This window comes from Phocoena phocoena, chromosome 15, assembly GCF_963924675.1.
Source record: "Phocoena phocoena chromosome 15, mPhoPho1.1, whole genome shotgun sequence".
NCBI lineage: Eukaryota > Metazoa > Chordata > Mammalia > Artiodactyla > Phocoenidae > Phocoena > Phocoena phocoena.
The window spans coordinates 16818682-16840442 of record NC_089233.1 but is presented as its reverse complement, the minus strand read 5'-3'; the positions used below and the strand labels follow the sequence as shown (position 1 = coordinate 16840442).

Genomic DNA, 21761 nt, shown 5'->3' with positions numbered 1-21761 from the left:
AGGCGCCATTCAAGAGGACAGTAACCAAGAAACTCAGGTGTGTGCCCCATTAACAACTCTCCTTTCTTGTCATCGGTGTAAAACTCACAATAGTGACAACATTCCTATACACTGCACGACGTTCACTTGAGAAAAGTCAAATAGGAAGAACCAACAAGCAACACCAAGCAAGGAAGGGCAAGTGTAACTCCTGTACCTCCACGGGCCTCCTCTCCTGTGCTCGGCTACGCATGAGCAGCGGTCCCAGTTCCTGCACCACCTCAGACCTGCAGGCAAAGAGTGAGGAGAGGGCGGACAAGGGTGGAAGGGAGGACAGGAGGTGGACGGGCAAAGAAGACAACCAACCTACACAATTCACACAATTCACAACTTTTCCAACTCGACTCGCTTCCCTTAACCACCCTAGCCCTTCCAGCTAAGCTTGGACTTACTGGTACACACCTACCTCTCCGTTCCTCACCAGAAGCCCCAGATTCTGAAACCAAAGAGGATTACAGACACTATGCAGCGCAACGTGATAAACAGTCAAGGCCCATTCTCACGGCACAGCCGATGCCACACCTGTTTTCATTACCTCTCATCGAGTTCTTCTAGCCTGCTCTTCACCGTGTGGGCATTGTTATCCTTGGTGATTTTCTGCAGGAGGTAGAAAGTCTGCTGGAACATACGCAGTAAGTACTCCTCGAACTCCATAGGCACACAGTTCTTGGACATGAGTTCATTGATGCAGGACATGGCCAGGACCCCAAGCCGGCCGCGCTCCTGACCCAACACACAGTTCTGGCTGCTGCCGTTAACTGATGCCATCTTTCTGGCCCGGATGTCACAGCCAAAGCGTGCAAAGTGGAAGATGGTGGTAAGGAGGGACGGGGTGATGCTGGCAGACAGAGGAATCCAACTGAAGAGATGGGCCAGGCACTCCAAGGCCAGGGAACAGATATACTCACTCTCCACATCAAGGATGGGGATTGGCTGATTCAACAGTTTGGCTGAACTAGGACTCTGCAACAGGTTACTCAGTAAGTCACCTGAAACACAAAAGGCTTTTAAGATACACACTATCAAATCTCTTATAAACCAATTTAAGTAATTCTCCTTAAAAAAAACAAAAACAAAAAACCAAGCATTAGCATAAAGCAGAAGTTCTCAAAGTTTGGTCCAGGGACCCCTGAGAGCCCCCAGAACGCTTTTCGGGGTTCACAAATTCAAAACTATTTTGAAAAGAATGTTATTTTCCTTTTTCACTTTTATTATCTCACAAGTGTACAACGGAGCTTTCCAGAGGTTACATGCCAAGTTACAAGCAACAGAGAAAAAGCAAACGCTATCTATCATTAAGCTACATATCAAAGAGATTTACAAAAATGTAATGCCGCTCTTCTCAGTAAATGTTTTTGTTTGCTTTGGAAAAGTTATTTTTCATTAAGATATATTATTTGTTAATATGCACTGAGTTCATCACAGTTACTTTTAAAAGAATTAATGAATATTTCCAAATTTTCTCAGTTTGAATACCAATAGATAAAACCCACAAAGCTCTTTAAGGACCTCAATAATTCTTAAGAGTAAAGGGGTCCAGGGAATTCCCTGGTGGCACAGTGGTTAAGAATCCACCTGCCAATGGAGGAGACACGGGTTCAAGCCCTGGTCCAGGAAGATCCCACATGCCGCAGAGCAACTAAGCCCGTGTGCCACAACTACTGAGCCTGCACTCTACAGTCAGCGAGCCACAACTACTGAGCCCGCATGCCACAACTACTGAAGCCCGGGCGCCTAGAGCCTGTGCTCTGCAACAAGAGAAGCCACCGCAATGAGAAGCCCGCACACTGCAACGAAGAGGAGTCCCCGCTCACCACAACTAGAGAGAAAGCCTGTGTGCAGCAACAAAGACCCAATAGAGCCAAAAAATAATAATAATAATTAATTAATTTAAAAAAAGAGTAAAGGGGTCCAGGGTGGGCGAAACAGGTGAAGGTGGTAAAAAGGTACAAACTTCCAGCTGTAAGACAAATAAGTCCTGGGGATGTAATGTACAATATGGTGACTATAGTTTACAATACTGTATTGTATATTTGAAAGTTGCTAATAGTGTAAAATAAATTCTCACAAGAAAAAAATTTGTAACTATGTGTGGTAATGGATCTAAATTTACTGTGGTGATCATTTTGCAAATATACATAAATCACTATTTTGTACACCTGCAACTAACACTAACAGTGTTATATGTCAATTATACCTCAATTAAAAAAAAAAAAAGAGTAAACAGGTCCAAAGACCAAAAATTTGAAACTACTGGGCTAGTCAAGGTGAGGTCTGTGGACCTGCATCACCAACATAACCTGGAAGTTTGTCGGAAATACAAATGATCAGGCAACACCCACACCCACTGAAGTAGAACCTGGCGGGCAGGGGCAGGAAGCTGTGCTTGTACCAGCTCTCCAGGTGATTCTTAGGCTTGCTTAATTTTTGAGAAGCACTAAAGGAAATCACACAAAATGAAATTGGGAGTGGGGGTGGCTATAAAATGATTTTAGAGAAGACAAAAGAAAAAAAACATTCATAACTATAACAAGAAGAAGCCTTTCCTGAAATAAAGGTGTCACTATACAAAATGAAAGGGCTTAGCCCCAAGAAAAAAAATAAGGAGTAATCAATACAAAAACTTCAGTAATAAGGGAATGTAGGCAGAAAAAGCACATATACAAAGGAGAAAGCCTTGAATTCAGACTTCACAGTAACAGTCAAAGCCAAAAAACAGTGGTGCAGTATCTACAAGTTCTGGGGCAAAGAATGACTTAACCCAAAGGTCCCCTTTGAGTATAAAGGAAGGTGACATTTTTTTAAAACATGCAAGAATTCAAATAATATATTGCCCACAAATTCTTAGGGAGCAACTGAACGATGAAACCATGCAAATAAAGAGATAAATAAAAAAGAAGAATTACAGAATGGTGAAGCTGTGGCAAAGGGACTAATGCAAGCACTGAATTAAATACAGAATCAAGACTAAACAAATGGAGGAATTATAGAAGGGTGTGCTAACTAACTTTCTCATCTTTCACAAGCATGAAGTCTCAAAATATATGGTCTAAAATTAAAATACGTAGTAAGAAATTGGTTTTCATAATCTTTTTTTCTTATCCTTGGAGATATCTTTTACAAACTAATATTCCTTGTGGAAAAAGCATCTCAAGGTCAGCAATTCCTTCCATTTAATACTTCCTGTTAAATTCAAGTAAAACTAAAACTGAATAGTCTTTAGCAAAAATATATGATACCAAAAAAATATATATGATACGATACCATTTGGTCCTTTTATTCAGTTTAATCTACCTTTAACTGCATTTATGTAGAGAGAGAGGTCTGGAATGATGTTATTTCTGTATGGTGGAATACTGGGTAAATTTTTACATTTTGTTTTTTACCTTATAGCAGCAGTTCTCAAATGTTTTAGTCTTAAAATCCCTTTACACTCTTAAAAATCACCGAGGACAGCAAAAAGCTTCTTTCTGTTTATGTAGGTTATTTCTATTGATATTTGTCATATTAGAAATTAAAACTAAGAATTTTTCAAATATTTAATTCATTTAATAATGATAAGCCCATTCCATGTTAGCATAAATAACATTTTTAAATGAAAAAATTATATTTTGCCCTCCAAAAAATTAGTGAGAAGAATAGCACTGTTTCTACATTTTTGGAAATCTCTTTATTGTGTGGCTTGAAAGAAGATAGCTAGATTCTCTCATCTGGTTCTGTACCCAATCTGTTGTACAATGTTGTTTTACTGAAGTATATGACGAGAACCCAGCTTCACACAGATATACAACTGAAAGAGAAGGAAGTGGCCTTTTCAGATAACGGCAGCTATTCTAATACTAAAATCTGATGAGTACTAATTTCTTAAAGGTTAACTGCAATGTGGAATCTGAATGAGCTTTTTTTACTCGGTATACTCATAAGAGTGAGAATAAAAATGACAAACAACGTCTTAGTATTTTTATGACCACATCGTTGACCTTTGGGACCCTGAAAGGGTTTGGGGGGACCTCCAGGGGTCCCCAGACCTATTGAGAACTGCTGCCTTATACTAATGTTGGATTAATATGAACAGAGTAGTTAACGTTTCTCAGCCTCAACCTCCTCAGCCATTAAAATGAGGATTTTGTGATTTATTAATACGAGTTTAATTTCCATTGCTAAAACTAGATTAAAAAGCTGTTCTCTGGCATCTATCTTGAAAGGCGTTTGCTGGTTTCTATTCTGAAAGAGCTGCATTTGATACCAGATGAGACTCATCATGATCTCAGCTACTCAAGCTGGTAATCAGAAGACCTGGTTTCAAAGAATAATGCAAGAAGGATGTTCAAGCAGAATCTGCAAACGTTTCAGTTTGTTTATTATTGGATTAATAATTTTGATTTTTGGAATTGCTGTGGTGGCTTTCCACTTGAGTCGTACAACTTTCTATCAATGGTTGTTTCTGGTATTGCTTTTTTCATCATTCATGGACTGACGGCCATTTATGAAAGATGCCAGTTAGAGGAAATCACCATTACCCAACTATTAGAATTATCAGGGCATTTATCAACCAGGATCAAATTGAGGCTTTAGCAATGGAAGAACCAGACACCACCTCAGTATGATCTTATACTAAACCCGGACACTGTTGGGCCCTTGGGCCTTTTTAAAGTCTCTTGAACATTCTTAAATAGAAATAAATTCTGGCTTTAAAAACAAAAACAAAACAAAAAAAGTTAACCCTATTCTTCAGCTCAGAAGAATTTTTCCAGAATGGGATTCTAAGGTGGGGTGTGGGGAGAGCAACACATCAATGATAACACTGATGTTAAGAACAGCTACTAGGACTTCCCTGGTGGCGCAGTGGTTAAGAATCTGCCTGCCAACGCAGGGGACAGGGGGGTTCGAGCCCTGGTCTGGTAAGATCCCACATGCCGCGGAGCAACTAAGCCTGTGCGCCACAACGACTCAGCCTGCGCTCTACCTGAGAGCCACAACTACTGAAGCCCGGGTGCCCAGAGCCCGTGCTCCGCAACAAGAGAAGCCACTGCAATGAGAAGCCCGCGCACCACAACAAAGAGTAGCCCCCGCTCGCCACAACTAGAGAAAGCCCGCACGCAGTGAAGACCCAACACAGCCATAAATAAATAAATGTTAAAAAAAAAAAAGAACAGCTACCATTTCATGTGCTATTATTATTTGCCTGGTGCTGCACCAAGCACTTTACATATTCTCATTTAATGCTCCCAGCTCTAAAGGAGGTATTATGATTATCTGCACTTACAGACAGTTAGAATAACTCAAACACAGATAGATGAGGCATTTCCCCCATGTTCCTCAGCTAGTCAGAGGCAGACCTGAAACTAAAACCCAGGTCTAGCCCCAAAGCCTATGCTCCTTCCCAGAAGCCAGGTCAGGAAAGATTATGCAGCCAAGAAAAATGATCAGTCAGAAAGCTAATATTCAAAAATAGAAAAATATGTAAGATCCAAAGTCACATGTAAAATAGCATGTGTACACCATGACAGAAACTATAGAAAGATACAAGCACAAGGACAAAGACTGAACGGGAGTATGCAAAGGTAAAAACCTGTTTATGTGGATAGGATGATCTCTGACTATTTTTTCCCCTCAAAACAAGTATCTTTTAATGTTGTTTCTCAATAAAAATTATATTACTCAACTTGAAATGTTTCAGGGAATTTTAGTAAATCATAGAAGAATTTTTCCAAAATTATATATTTTTTTTCTTTCTTTCTTTCTTTTTTTTTTTTTTTTTTTTTTTTTGCAGTACGCGGGCCTTTCACTGTTGTGGCCTCTCCCGTTGCGGAGCGCAGGCTCCAGACGCGCAGGTTCAGCGGCCATGGCTCACGGGCCCAGCTGCTCCGCGGCACGTGGGATCTTCCCAGACCGGGGCACAAATCTGTGTCCCCTGCATTGGCAGGCGGACTCTCAACCACCGTGCCGCCAGGGAAGCCCCCAAATTATATTTTAATCCAAGTGAAGGAATCGCCACAGAACAGAGACCCTGCTTCATGCTGCAGCACTTCCAAAGCTATGCTGAGACAGCTTTAACAAGCTCCTGATTATAAAGAGGGCTTGTAAGAGGGCTCCTCGATTTTAAAAGACCTGTGACCAACTTCATCGTCCCTGAATTGGACCAGGCCCTGGCGGCAACAGACACCCACGCCCCAAGTAGTACGTAGGCTACTCTGGGGCATTTACTGACTTGGAAGTAACCCAGACATGGTTGGAACACTTGTAATGGGCTTTCATACAAAGATCCCCTCAGCTTTCTTCTTTTCTTACTTATTGAAATTCCACATGTGTTCTATTCAGTTCTACATTTACTAAGAGTTTCTCAACCTCAGCACTATTCACACTTGGGGTTGGATAATTCTTTATTGTTCTGCGCACTGAAGGATATTTAGCAGCATCCTTGGCCTCCACTCACCAGATGCCAGTAGTATTCTTTCTTCAGTTATGTTAACCAAAAAGTTTCTCCACATTGCCAAATATCCCCTGCAGGGCTAAATCACCCCAACTAAGAACCTCCAACCTAACTGTAGCCTCAGTCCAGTAAAATGGGGAGAAACTCTTTTTAAGGAACCCTTGGGAGGAAGAAACAAGATCATAAGAGTTGTGATCCAAAGTCCCGTTTTTCTACAGGTGAACAGATCTGCAAGTACATGAACATGTGCATCTTATAAAGAATTTGGGAAAAAATCAGAAGGTGTAAACTGGTCGCAATCAATTAGGGCTAAGACTCTTCACCCTAAAAAACTTTCCATTGCCAGTATATATACACATCTATATTTAAAACTAAATACCATGTGTGCAAGACCGATATGGCCCCTTAATTTTTATTACAGAACAAAGCTAGCTCAGAACTACAGTATTTATGTAATTTCGTTTTGTTCACATTTTTTCCCATTTTCCAAGCAAAAAGAAGCAAGGACAAGAGGAGAGTAACTAAGGAAGAGGGCTGAGGCTGCACGAGCACAGAAGGAAGCCGCACCACGGCATACAGACGGTACATCCACACCTCCCCTCACTCACTCCTCAGAGCAGAGTTGCTCTTCTACAGAGAGGACATCCAAGGTCAGAGAAGGTAAACCAAGTAAGCAGCAAGCCAGGACTCAACCAGGGGGAGGAGGCAGGCAGAAATGGTGAGAGTGACCGAGACAGCAAACTTAGAAGACAGACAGTGCACCTCGACTGGGAATGATGGGTTCACGTCACTGTCCCACCCCTCACTGGTGATGTGACCTCTGGCAAGTTACCCGCCAAGAACCCCAGCTTCCTTTTTGTAAATAAGAGAGAAAACCATCATCAATTTCACAGGATTCTGGTCTAGTGAGGTGAGTTTAAGAGATGAGGCAATAATTTAGGGAACTATTCTGAGAAATGAACTACACACACCTGTCAAAATTTTTTCTATAACCAGACTGTTAGAGCAGTTGTCAGAGGGACTAGTCCCTGGGTTTTCTTCTTTGAAAGTGATCAGACAGAAAATGACATTACAAGAAAACATATGAGAAAAGAGACCAAAAGCCCACGGGGCCAAGTCTGATGGGTAGCTGGGCAGGGCAGTGAGAGTCTGGCAGGGACTGCTGATGGGGTATGTTTAGGAATTATCTGAGTTTATTCACTGGGCCCCATGGTTTCTCAGAATTTCCTCCATAAAACTGAACTCACAGTCAAGAGAGCTAAAGAATTTTCTAGACATTTTACCACTTAACTTGGTGTCTTAAGGGCACAAAGGCAGTTGAGCAAAAGCATCAAAATAAATGTTGCTTAAATCATTAGCATTTTTGCCCATATAGTGAAGCAAGATCTGATGACTTCACTCACAACTCTCATAAAGAGAGTTAACAAGTGAACACGCAATTTTTTTTAAAAGAGGAAGTGTACCAACTTAAAAGCTTATTTAACTCCCTAGTCCACCCCCCCCACCAGTTTCAATTTATTCTGCTTTTTCTCAAACACTAAAATTCAAGACTTCAAAAATTTTAATAGTGTCTAAGAGGCAACTCTCAAAAAGCACTCATCATATTTTTAGGTTTTGTTTGTATGGAATGTCAACTGAGTTCTTATTTTATTTCCCCTAACCTCATAAACAAAACCTAGGCAAAACATGAAAGAGTCAAGCATTTATTTTTGATTTGTATTATCTAATATTCTCCAACCTGGCCTCCAGGATATAAGTCTATCAAAGTATCAACTGAGTTAGCTCAGAACATGTACCTGAAAGAAGCCAACTAAAACTCACAACTTTTAGTACTGGAAAATGATGTCAGAGAAACAAGTTTTACTAAAGTAAACTGCTGCTGCTCACTTAACCTGGATACTAAGATAGTATTCAACTATCAAAAGAACCAATTTTTGCAAACTACTATTGAAATGAGATGACAAATTTTTTTTTTTTTTTTGGCCACACCACACGGCTTGTGGGATTCTAGTTCCCCCACCAGGGATTGAACCCGGGCCCTCCGCAGTGAGAGCACGGAGTCCTAACCATTGGACCACCAGGGAATTCCTGAGATGACAAATTTTAAGGTCAGCCAAACTGCAAGAGATTCCAAGGTGTATACTCAAAAATCAAATCTCTGCATCTTTGCAATTTTTTCTTTAATCATTCAAATATTGCAAAATATAAATCTGCTAAGTCACCGCAAATATCCACTTTGAAAATGAAGGTTTGCCACCAAATACAAATAAAGTTCAATTTCCTGTAGGCTTTTAATATACTCTAGAACTCTGTAATAGTTTTTAACCTAAGAAGTATGACAAATGACTCTCTAACAGTTTTTAATCCAAGTATGATAAATAGAATTGAAATAAATTAGTAAACTGTAAGCAGTCCTCAAAACTTCATGATGTATTTTCAATTCTACAGCAACTCTGCAAGAATTTCAACTTCCACATATTAACAACAGGCTACATGAAATAGCTAGGGCTCAGAGATGTCTGATTTCAACAGCCTATTTCCTTGAGGTAAAGGAGAAAGATGAGGAAACACTTCTCATTAGCCACATCAACCTTTACAGTAGAGGAAGTAGTATGTATCACTTCACAGGATGTACTCTACTTGAAAAGAATTTGTGACCATTTAACGTAAACAGAAGCCATTTAGAAGTGAAAAGTTCCTGCTCAGACACAATTTCCTCTTTCCATCCATCCTTGAAAGTAGCCATTTTTAGGTGAACTGCATTCTGACTTTTGAAACAGATATTAATATAACTATGGACAATAACTAGCCACCAGTAAACTATTTAATGGCCACTGTAAATATGCCCACACTTGATCAAATAAATCCGAACTTTTGTAAAGTCAATGCTGATTATTGCACACTGGTTCCCAATCTGTCCAGGCCAAGATGACTTTTCCCTGAGCCCATGAGGAAGTAAGCACTCCACATGCCCACATCCCCTCCTTCGGGCTGCCACCCACCTCCTATGACCTGACCCCTGCATGACTGCAAAGCAGACCCATCACGCCCACAGGCTCATACCAACCTCAGCATGAGCAATACAGCCATGAAGTATGAGAAAAAGGGAAAAATAAGCCAGGAGGGACAGCAGTCATAAGCTGAAGGTGCCACCTTCCTGATGGGCAAGGAAGAAACAAGCTATGCTGTTCAAAATATTATATTAGAAAGTACATGTACTTACAAGGAACTAAGAAAGTCAGCTACTCAGAAGACAAGGGCAGAGAGGCCAAAAATAGATTAAGGAAGAATGTGCATCTGTGTCTGGCATACATAAGCAATTGCTACCCTGCTGAGACCCCCAACTGAATTTAAAAAGAGGAACACAATGTGTGGTGCAGACCATACCACTTTCTCCTGAGGTTGGGGATGGTGGTGGGGTGGCAGCAGTCACGCTGTGTTTGTCCCAGACAGTCTCCAAGATACCTACCAAGAAAGGAGAAACTGAGTTTAAGAGAGAAATAAAACCTAACATATAAAAATCAGATTTAGAAAAACAATGTATTGATATATTTGATCAAGAATCAGTATTTAAACATCTGTCTCTATGTCTAACTGCTTTTTCTGGACACCACCACTTGGATATTCCAAACTCAATTTATCTTCCCCCACAAACCTGCCACTAATATTCTCATGCTCCTCACCAGTCAACAGTACCATCTGCACAATCTCAGCATCTGGCCTCTGCTCTCCCTGTCCGGCCTCACCCCCACCCCACACGCAGGCTTCATCACACTGCACTATTTACTAGCTGTTCATTTCTCATGTGTTCGCCTTCTTAACCTCTGAACTGCTCTCCCCCTTCCAATCCAACTTGACCTTTCACCAGACTAACTAACTGCTACCTGTCTGTCTCTCAGAATTCCACTCAGCTGTCACCTCCTCCAGGAAGTCTTCCCTGCTCAGTTTTGCCTGCACATAAAACATACCTCTACCATAACTCTTAACACATTGTCTTTCTCCCGTACTAGCGTATACATTACTAGAGGACAGGGATTATGTTTTATTCCTCTTTATATCTCCTTACAGAATCCGGTATATAAGATGATCATAAAAGCTTTTAAAAATATTTTGTTCTCAAAAAAAAAAAATTTTGTTCTCAAAATATTTAATATTATCACATGGAAAACATTGAAAATATCATGTTAAGTAAAAGAAGCTAGACACAAAAGGTCACATATTCTATGATTCTATTTTTATGAAAAGTCCAAATAGGAAAAACCAGAGACAGATTATATACACTAATGGTTGCCAGAGGCTGGGGTGATGAAAATGTTCTGGAATTAGACAATGTGATAGTAGCACAACCTTGTGACTATATTAAAAACCACTGAGCTGCTACACTTTAAAATGGTAGATTTTATGATATGTGAATTATATCTCAATTCAAAAAATTTTAGTGTCCGCAAAAGTAGGACACAGAGATATCAGACATGGTCCCTAACTCCAGAAATTTAACATCTAGTTGTGGATGTCAATAAATATGCTTTGAATGAATAAATGCTGAGGTTTGGGTTTCCCCTAGGGATTTGGGGGAGGATGGGGGGATGGTAAATGACAAGTTTACTTTTAATCAAAACACTCTTATAACCAATTTTAAGTGCCCACCTCATGACGACTGCTTTTGTAACACATGCAGAAAAAAAAAAAAAAAAAGTCCCTAGATATCCAAGAAGCAGCCTGAGTAGAAGAGCTGGAGACAGAAACCCTTCTGGTCCCTACAACATTCCAGCGCGCGGCTCAGCCTGGTGGCCCGACAATGCCCAGAGCCAGCAGCTCCACTGACAGCACAGCGGGCACGGCCCTCACCCTGTCTCCCTCGAGACACAGGGGCTCCGTTCTCTTCCTACCTTCCTGTCTCATTCTGCAGTTTGCTTTCTGTTCATTCTTACTCTTCACTCATAGTCACGAGGCTCTAACACAACAGACCAGATGACGAAGCAAACGCTATATACAACTACAACCTGGCGCACAGGGTGCTGACTCCACACCTGGTCTCACTTCCTTACTCAGAATTCGAAATGTTCACATCTTCCTCCTCCTCCTCCAACTTCTCCTGATTTAAATTCAAATCATCTTAAATAAAGTGCCTGCCACCCACCTTACTCAGAATGCAGTAATCAGCATTTCAATCACATTCCTATGACCCTGTCTATACCACATTAATCATGGCTATAGTGAGGACCAAATAATCAAAGACTTTAAAAGGAAAATAAATTACAAACATTTTTTGAGATCCTACCGTGCGCTAGATACTGGGCTAGGTGCTGGGAATATGGCACCACATTCTTTGTGTTTTTACGTTCGGTCTCAGTAACAGCTAAGGCAACTGCTCAAAACTTCTGAGTGCCAGGGCCTGCACTCCGGGCGTCTGCAGGCAGGACTCTGCCTTCTGGTGCCACCCAGCTGCTCACCTGTCAGTAGCCCAAGCACTGTCTGCACCTGTTCCAGCAGCAGCTTTCGCAACTCCTCCTTCCGAGCCACGCTGAGGTCCTCACGGGGACAAGCCAGCTCTTCTGAAGTTGTCTTCAACATGATCAGCCCAAGGGGAGTTGTCACAGGGGACTGGATCAACTGCCAGGAAAAAGTAAGTTTCTGAGCAGAGTGCCTGGCTAATTAAGGTACAAAGAAAACTGACAAATGGTGAACCTATGAAGTCGTCCCTCGGTATCTGTGGCGGGGGGGGGGGGGGCTCCCAGGACCGCCGTGGATACCAAAATCCAAGGATGCTCAAGTCCCTTATATTCAATGGTGTAGTGTGGTCAGCCCTCATACAGGAGGGTTCAAATCCTGTGAATACGGAATGTCAATTGTACCTCTGTGTGTTTAATCTTACATGAACAGGCTACATAAATCAAACCTTTAGAAAAATGACTGAGTACACTTATGTACCTTTTTAACCATTCAAAATATATTCTCATCTTAAAGACAGAATTCTAAATAACACCATGAACTTAAAAACAACAAGAAAGCAATGCTCTTTTACACCTAACATGACAATTTTTATACATGTCCATACTCCCAACAGAGCCTTGGTTACTCTGCCCAGGTTACTATATTAGTGATTAAGGATGTGTAAACCAATTCGTGACATCTTTCCAACATTCAGGTGTTAAATCAAGTTTACAGTTCCAAGCTTTGAATGCTTCGTAAGAGTTCAAGATTAAACATGTGGCAGAGCAGAAACACACATACACGTCATTAAACTATGATACTGTTAGGACTGTGCAAATACCTACGTAGCAAATTAAGGTACTTTTTCTATCACCTGCAATATCCACTATGCCATAGGAAAGTTTCCTTAAACAAGAGACAAAAAAAGGTACACTTTCAACAGCATAACACTACTTATACCTTTCTTATCAATTTCACAATATTCAAAGCATTTATTTTTTAGTTTCCAGAAACTGTAAAAGTAATCAAGGTACCATTAAAATCCTATTGGATTATATGCTACAATCTATGAAACAGCAAACAAATTGAAAAACTTGACCATTTTCTTTAATCATAGTTAACTTTAAGTGTAGTTCATTCCCTGATAAAAATAAGTTTTTTATTTACTCAATCTATAAAATATAAGCCTTAGGGAAGAGGAGGTCAGGAACTACACCCAGATAGAAAGGATATTCTCCACTTCAAAAAACACAGGGCACTTTCCTGTCCTTGAAAACACCTCTTCCCATTGCAGACCAAGGAAAAGCACATCCCCGAAGAGCAGGACTCAATATTGAGAACTTAAAGAGAAATTCAACTGCCCTCAGCAGCAAGCAATAGTGTGTGGAAAATGCTCTCTATTAAATCAGCTAACACTTCAAGTACATCCTCCACAAGTTTTCTCTTCATTTGCTACAAGTTCGGGCTGTTTCTAACACCGACTTAAAATTCAGATAATGCAGTAGGGGAGAAACAGGAAATCCCTCCTCTAACAATTTTTCTTTACATGATAATGTGAATAGAACTTTATAAGCATCCCTTTTCACTCAGACACCTTTGGATTATCAATCTGTATTTTAAAAGATTTCTATTACTTCTCCCCTTTCATTTCCTTCTTTCTCTTCCACCCCTTTTGTCTCTATTTTCCCCCAAGACCTCATTCTTACTCTCTCAGCTGGGAATGACTCATTACCAAATAGTCCACTGGGCAATACTTTCCTGTACGTATGAAATGCTTCTGTGCTCTCCAGAAATAAAAAATCCCTACAGTATGGAAAACGTATCTTAAAGGTCCTCCTTTCTCTCATCATTTGGGAGAAGGGAAGAGTCAGACAAGAAGCTGGCTGAAAATGAAAGTTATTCTTTACTTGAAAAAACAGCCTGATAAAATGTGTAATTTTCCTTCTCACTAGCTTTGTTTCCAGAAAGCTTTTTATTAAAAGAGTGTTTCCTTTCACCATCTTCACCTACATAACTAAAGCTCATGACATAGGTAACCTCTGCAATTTGTTTTAATACAGAATAAGCACCTTCAGGCTGCAAATCAAGTTCAGGTGCTTAGTGTTAGCTTCAGAAATTTTTATCATACCAGCCAATCAGAGAAGAAAAATCAAAATTCTTTCTATGCTTCTTTTCGATGCTTGCCCCTTAAGTATCTGGCCCCAGGCACAATGTGACCAGAAGTCCAGCTCAGCAGATTCCAGGACTCTGAAGAACAGACTCTAGAAAGGTGTGATGTATGTGCTAGTGCAGGCGGCTGGGGGAGGTGGGGAGAACAGGGGTCGGTTCTCACTTCAACGATTCCTTCTCCAGTGGCCTAGAAAGGCTATACCAACACACAGAATTGCAGGTATCTTTCTGGGGCCCCAAATCAACTCCTCTTTGCCTGGTATGACAGTCATCATAATTATGGCATAAACTGCACAGATGCCCCAGGCCAAATGTTACAGAATTAAAAAAAAAAAAAAAAAAAGGCTATGCACCCCAGACCGCAGGCCATAATGGAACTAAGCCAAAAAAAACCTTTCAGATGGTTTAATCAACAGATCATATAATTGTGAAGTTGATTCCAGAACCAGTTTGGTCTCGTTTACCAATGCCTAAAGAAAAGATTTTATTATCATTATCAGAAATGTCAGCAATTTAGCACCAATCATTCTTGACATGGCTTTCATGCCACTGACTGGTTCTCATGCATGAATAAGAAGCGGAGAATAATACAACTGGAAAGAATTTTAAAGATCACTTAGTCCAATCCTCTCGTTGTACACAGAAGGAAACGGAGGCTCACACAGGAGTTACTAAAATCAAGGTGATCTGTGACAAAAATGGACACAGACCCCAAACCCACTGCCTCCCAGTCCAGTGCCCCTTCCACTACGGGGTGTTTCAAAGTCATGAAGGCTGCATGGGGTGAAAGGAGTCATTTCTGAAGGGTGGAAAGCGGGAGGTGGTGGGCAAGAGAGGAAGACAGCTACCCTTTTGAAATCTCCATGAGCACCTCACCTAAAAATGCTCTTCCAAATTCTCATTTATCATCATTAATCATACTTCATGGGCAGACAAGAAATGTCTGCTTTTCACCGAAGGAAATGATCCCAGCTGGGCGAAAACATGGCTTCTCCTCACTGTTGCCGACAAGACTCGGCTCTCTGTCTGGCTCACATTCCACTGCTGCTTCACACAAGACACACCACTGACCAACCCAGGATGGAATCCACTCAGACCCCCCCACCTTCCTGGTTCTTTCCATCTCCATGGACTTCCTGGCTCCCTCTCAGAGAGCCATGGAGACTTACCACAACTGCTTTTCAACTTGGAGTGAAAGCAAGCGTGTCAGAGAGAGCCAGCAAAGCCTCTGGCCTCCTAACCCACCACTGCAGGAGGCTCCCCGCCTCCTTGCCATTCCTCGGGTTCTTTCCACTGTTATTCCCTCTGCCTACAACACTGTTCCCCTGGAAGCCCACATGGCTCACTCCATCACTTCCACTCAGTTTCTGCTCAAGAGTCTGCTTCTCAGAAAAGGCTTCCATGATCGTCCCATCTAAATAACACCTCTGATATTCACTCCTCCTCACCCTAGATTTAGTTTTCTCACAATACTTACACCTACCTGAAAGAATTTATTTGCTTATTGTTTACTGGTGCCTCCCCCTTGGTATTAGAAGCTCCATGGGGCTTCCCTGGTGGCGCAGTGGTTGAGAGTCCGCCTGCCAATGCAGGGGACACGGGTTCGTGCCCCGGTCCGCGAAGATCCCACATGCCGCGGAGCGGCTGGGCCCGTGAGCCATGGCTGCTGAGCCTGCGCGTCCGGAGCCTGTGCTCCACAACGGGAGAGGCCACAACAGTGAGAGGCCCGCGTACCGCAAAAAAAAAAAAAAGAAGCTCCATGAAGGCAGCTATTTGTTCATTACTATATCCCCCAACGTACCTAGTTATTAGTACATGGCTGGTATTCAACAAATAGTTTATGGAATAAATGCATGAATCTCCTTTACAATAACAATTCAATAAATCTCTAGATAAATGAACCACCATACAAAACAAAATAATATTGAAGGAAGAACTTCTGTGCCACCTTGAGAGGGTGATCCAAAAGAAGCAATATGGATGCTGAATTTTTTAAATTGCTGCATCATTCAAACGGTTTGCAGGGAGAGCAAGCAGAACATTAGAAAATGGTATTGTTCTGGAAGATTCTGCCGTCACTAAGACTATAACCAATTTTCAAAGAATTTTATTTCTATAATCTGTACATAATACCCATTTCCTACATACCCAGACTGCCTCGATAATATAAACATTTCCAACTTTATCACAGGAGTCAAATGAACAAAAGCATCGCCCTCTTGGCTTTTAGGTCCCCCCTATTCCCTGATGACTTCCAAATCCTGAACCCCAGATCCACATTTCCTAATGTCTCACCAGACGTGCACAGAAGGAACACGCAAATCTTAAATGCATTTTCTGCCAAACTGAATTCACCATCTTCTACCCAACCCCATTTCCTCAGATGGCCTAGAAAATCTGCCATCTGAGCCAGGAACTTGGAAGGCATTCTAGCTTCCTCCTTCCCTCCTCCCTACAGCCTAGTCCCTGCCCAAAGCCTCCTCCGTGCCTCGCTGCTGTCCAGCAGGTAAGCCCCGGCTTGGCTCAGGCCCCTGGGCTCACTCAGACTTCTCCAGCAGCAGCCTTCCAGGCCTCCTTCGCTCCGGCCTCACCCCTCTGCAATCCAGACTCCACACTGCTGCTGAAGTCATCACTCCAATATAAACATGTGGCCACGTTGTCTCCCTTCTCCAAACTTTTCATTAGTTCTCGAGTAAGGACTATGAATTAAACACTGATGCCGCCTGCAAACGCAAAGCCCTCCCTGCTCTGGCCCTGTGCATCAGCCTAGCCTCTCACTCTACCACTCAAGCTACCACCTCGCATCTCATCACCAGCAGCACTGAAAACACCTCAGCTCCTTGAGTCTAAATGCCGTGTCCTCACTGCACTTGGCACAATACTTCGCTACAGTCATTAACATATTGTTGGGTAATTGTTATTTCCATCGCTTTCTCCCCACTAAACTATAACTGTCGAAGGCCTCATCCTGGCACCCAACACCTGGCACGGTACCTAACAGGCTTTCAAATACTTGCTGGACAAAATTTCACAACAGGTTAACAAAGTGACTGGGGTTCCCATCCCCCACCTTCTCCACTGCACCAAGGTACAACATGTCTCAGGAACACAAGGTTAAGTGAATGAGATAATCCACCCCACAATGACCTCACCACTGCAGTTCCAAAATGCTCATCTTAAAAATCCTCTTCAAGACAAGAAAATAATCACTTCTTCAAACAAATTACTTACAAGATAAAGTTTCCATAGGTTATCTCCTTACCTGTAAAATATTAGTAAAAAAGTCATGGTAGAACATGGGCCAATCTTGACGGCCAATGTCAACAATCACTTTGCAGAGCTTGTTCCGGATGAAGTAAGGTAAGGTTTTGTGGTGAGCCAAGAGGAGTTTGGGCAGGCAGCTACGGATTTCCATCTTATCCTGAGATGGGACCCCAAGCCACATTTTATTGATCAGATTCTGAAAAACAAGTATACATCTTGTAAGTTAACAATCTATACACAAAACAAACTGGTTTTCATCCAACAGTAGCTATCTCCCTCAAACAAGAAACTCTGCTTTTAAACAAAGGTTTGGAGCAATTTGGCAATGAGAATAATAAAATATTCAAATTTTATGATACAATAATCCCATTCCTAGGAACATAATTTAACAGAAACAAAAAGGTGTAGGTGCAAAAACTTTCTATAACACCATTGTCTCCACCAAAAAATAATGACAGAAACAACTTTAATGTAAGAATAGGAGAATGGTTTGGTGAATAATGGTACAACCACTTATAGGAATATAATATAAAGGTTAAGTGGGGGGAAAAAAACAGAATGCAAAATGAAATGAGCAATATGATTATAATTAGGTTTTTTGAAAAAAAGTGTACACAGGAAGGCAATGATTGGAAGAGAGTTGAAATAAATGAAGATTTTTAATGGGTATCATCCCTCCTCCCAACTGTTTTTCTTTAATCATCTTTCTCTTTTAAATGATAACATGGAAGGAAAAGTTATATGTTACCACAAACGACCTCCCGACCTCACCTATCTTACCTTTTGGTGCTGAAGATGGAAAGGTGCCCTGGAAAACCTGACATCTTGACAAAGGCAGTATGTGGAAAGAAGCCCCTGAGATGGGTTACCACTATTTCCCAGCCATGTACACATCAAAACTAAAGTCTAGTGCCAATAACAAGGCAACGTGACTAAGAAATACTCTTCAGAATAGTATAAAAGTATCTGACAACTTACCTCAAAAACCGTTAAACTGTACATCATTACATAGTCATTCCTAGTGCTGGAGAGAAAATACAGGCAGAATCTCCAGGCTCCTATTTGCTGAGCAAAGTTATTAAGAAGTTCCTCTGGAAAAGTTAAATAGTAAAAAGAGAAGGCTATGAAAATACACAAAATTAATACAAGGCTGGCTGTTTTACTATTTTTTTTTAAACACACCTCTCTCACATAATGTAATGACATCAAAACCAACTACAAAATCCAGCTGATTCTTCAAGATAGAAAGGACAAAGCATACAATATTTTTCTGACTCTGAGGTGACCATGAACACTGACACCTAAATAACAATAACCTAGCTATGGACACCTTTTTTTTTATGGGCACTATTTTAGGTAGAGAAACTTTCACTGCTGAAATTCTTAATCTAATGTGTAGACAGACAGATAGAAGAGTATCATTTTTACCTTACAGATGATGGCCAACTGGTAACTTACTTCCTCTGGGGTACAGCTATATGTTATCTCCTCACCACTCACTCAACACTGTTCTTACACACTTATACACACACACACACACACACAAAATGATGGCCAGAAAAGCAGGAAAAGAAAAAATTAAGACTAATCTTATAAATGCAGGATTGGAAAAAATGCAAGAGAATTCAAGATGGCTAACTCCCTTCATCTGAGTTGGTTTTATTTTAAAATATCACCCAGGAGTCGGCAAACAAGAGCAGCAGTCATGGGAGTTGCCAGGAACCACCCTGGGCACCTCAAATCAGTTAGAAGTGGTTTTCTTCCTCCTGAGGCTGCTGGACAAACAGCAAGCATTAAGAGTCTATCATCATGTTTCTGGACATGCTGCCCCTTAGTCACCTTGACCTGCTGCGCTCATCATAAAATATAACACAGAGTGGGTAAAAATACAAAGGCAACAACCCTGAGAGATTCTAGGAAGCCCTTGGAAAAGCAGCAAGCACTGCAGCCCGTTCTAACCCTGAAGTCACTGCTCTGCCAGTGCCCTACAACTCAGGCTAAGTGCACCAAGGCAGTCTCATTATAAATCCCATAAAGGAAGCTGATGGTGTGTTCTTATAATTAAGCAAAAGTTTCTATGACTCCCAGAGGTGAAGTCCAACAAGAGAGTGATCTCTGGCTGGAAATGAGGAACGTGGGACTCTGTTCTAGACTTTGCCACTAATTCACTGAGTCTGATCCCAAGCAAATCACTGCTCCTCTTTGATGCTTCAGCCTTCTCCACTTTTAAAAATGACCAGACTGTCTCTTGAAGCTCCCTGCTAACAGCTCTATCTCTAGAGCACTTTTGGTGGAGGATGGGTGGAGCCCCTATAATAAAAGGTCTCCCTCCTTTCTCCCACCTAGCTAGGAAAGACTTCAGTTTATCCTAAGACATCAGAAAAGAAGCAAGAAGTGGTTCCAGCCCACACACTCAAATAAAGCTATGGAGACTAGGTACAAAAAGAACTAAGACACGCCTACTACCAAACCCCCGGATTCTCCTTAGCCGGCATTTAAATTAGACTTTGTAGCATCTGGTTATTTAAAACTATTTAAAAATCAGATTAGAATAAAAATATGTTTAAAAGCTTCCACTTTTAATTCATGAACACTGAGGTGAACATTAGCTTTGCAATCCAAAACTTAAAGAGAAAAACAAAAAGCATATCAATTATAAGCTTAAAACAGGACTATGGAGAAATTAGATATAAGGGAAAGATCCTTCACCTCCTTTGGTAAAAATCACCACTGATACTTTTACTATGAGGTACTTTGGTAGCATAAAACTAACAAGAGGCTCACTCTGGGGGCAAGAGGTGGGTCAGCCCAATTGAGTAATAAGAGAGAACCTAGGGAAGCAAGCAGAGGGGATCTTCTAAGCCAGATGCCTGACCATCTACTGGGCTCAGCTTCCGTCAGTATCCCCTGTTTATAAACTCTCTGGTTCCCTACAGCACAGTCCTTCAGAAAAGAAGGCATACAGGGCAGGCCCACAAGAGACCACCACATTTAAAATTAAGAGATAAGAAGCTACATCCACCGGGAGCTAATGTGATACTCAAAGGATGCAAGGGAAAATGGGCTGCAGCCAAAGGTCTACTAGCCACCTGAAAATCCAAACGCTAATCAAGCTTTGGCCCAAGGGCAGAAGTCAGCCATAACACTGAGCTGGCTAACATGACTTAGAGAAGCCACCTGCGACAGAGAAATGGCTCTGCAGAGACCCAGAGACACAGAAAAAAGCCTCCAAGGAAGTGAAAGCAATGAAGGTCAGTACAGAGCAGCCAGACACACAGGGGAAAGCCTCGAGGCCTGGATCAAGAAAAACATTTTTCATCGTCAAGTTCAGGGCTTAAGTGAGGACTCAGAGAGAGAAAAAGATTACTCCAGGACTTCAGTGCAGCATGTCCCTGAAGCAGAGATCTCACAACTTAAGTAAACCTTCTAGCTTACAGTATGCTTTAATGAATACTGTGCATGTCAGTGAGTATAAAACTCGAAAAGAGGTTCTAGAAGGTGCCAAGGTTCCCAGAAGACCTGAAATTACACCTACATCTCTCTGTTGTTTGAAGCCTTTATTCAACAAAACTTGCAGAATGAGAGCGATAACAGTGGCAATAAGGAAAAAGCAAGAAGGCCCCAAAGGATACACCCGTTAAAGGATCTCTGGGCACTAGATGAGGTTCAGGATAGACTTCTACACACCAAAAACATGTCTGTTTTAATGCTTTCATGAGTTTTTTCTTTAAATTAAGTCACAGACATCTTACAAAAGTTTAACATTGCTAAAATTAAGAGCAAAGCAGGGGTAGGGGTTTCCACACATGGCCAAAGGAAAGAAAATCCATCACCATGGATTATAGTGGGCTCTGCCGACTACAGCCCTTGCAGCTAGGTTTGTAGACCTCACCAGCCACCAACCAGCAGGACTGGAGCAAAAGGAGCCAGAATTCAAGGGGAAACATGCAGGCTTGACCAGGCTGCCACATCAAGGCTACCAACTCCTTCCTCCCCATTGGGGCCTTTTTGTTATATACGACTCTTTACTACTCAACATTTCACTTACCTATCTCACGTTTTCTTTCATTGGTTGTACAGTCGTGGAAAAACTCTGTCATCAGACTTTCCAGTGCCCTGAGAGAGGCTTCTTCAGATGCCTAACAAAGAAATTTGAAAAAAACAAACAAAAAAAATCAGTAGCTGTATTTTCAGTTCTACTGTTCCTCAGTTCCTTCCAGGTCACATTCAACAGCCATAGTAATTTACTTCCTCAAAACATCTTGGTTCAACATTCTTCAAATACATGATATAAGCCAGAAAAACTGCAAGGAACTTCCCAGCTGACTCAAAACCCAAAGTTTTAGTATACTCTATAAATTCATGCTACCGTGCTATCGATTTTCAATTATTTATGCTAAGGAAAAGAGAGCAAATAATTTAA

The 21761-nt window shown here is 41.4% G+C and overlaps 1 protein-coding gene across 1 annotated transcript in view; it reads right to left on the bottom strand.

The window, feature by feature from the left end:
- Positions 1 to 21438, bottom strand: part of XPO6 (exportin 6) — a 70871-nt gene extending 49433 nt beyond the window's left edge. Inside the window, exons 1-6 of the mRNA XM_065892274.1 lie at positions 21387 to 21438; positions 18317 to 18429; positions 17337 to 17534; positions 11926 to 12085; positions 9860 to 9937; positions 575 to 1028 (exon numbers count right to left, since the gene is read on the bottom strand). Of these exons, the coding sequence (XP_065748346.1) occupies positions 575 to 1028; positions 9860 to 9937; positions 11926 to 12085; positions 17337 to 17534; positions 18317 to 18429; positions 21387 to 21438 (1055 nt within the window). The remainder of the gene's footprint in view (positions 1 to 574; positions 1029 to 9859; positions 9938 to 11925; positions 12086 to 17336; positions 17535 to 18316; positions 18430 to 21386) is intronic.
- Positions 21439 to 21761: the final 323 nt, after the last annotated feature.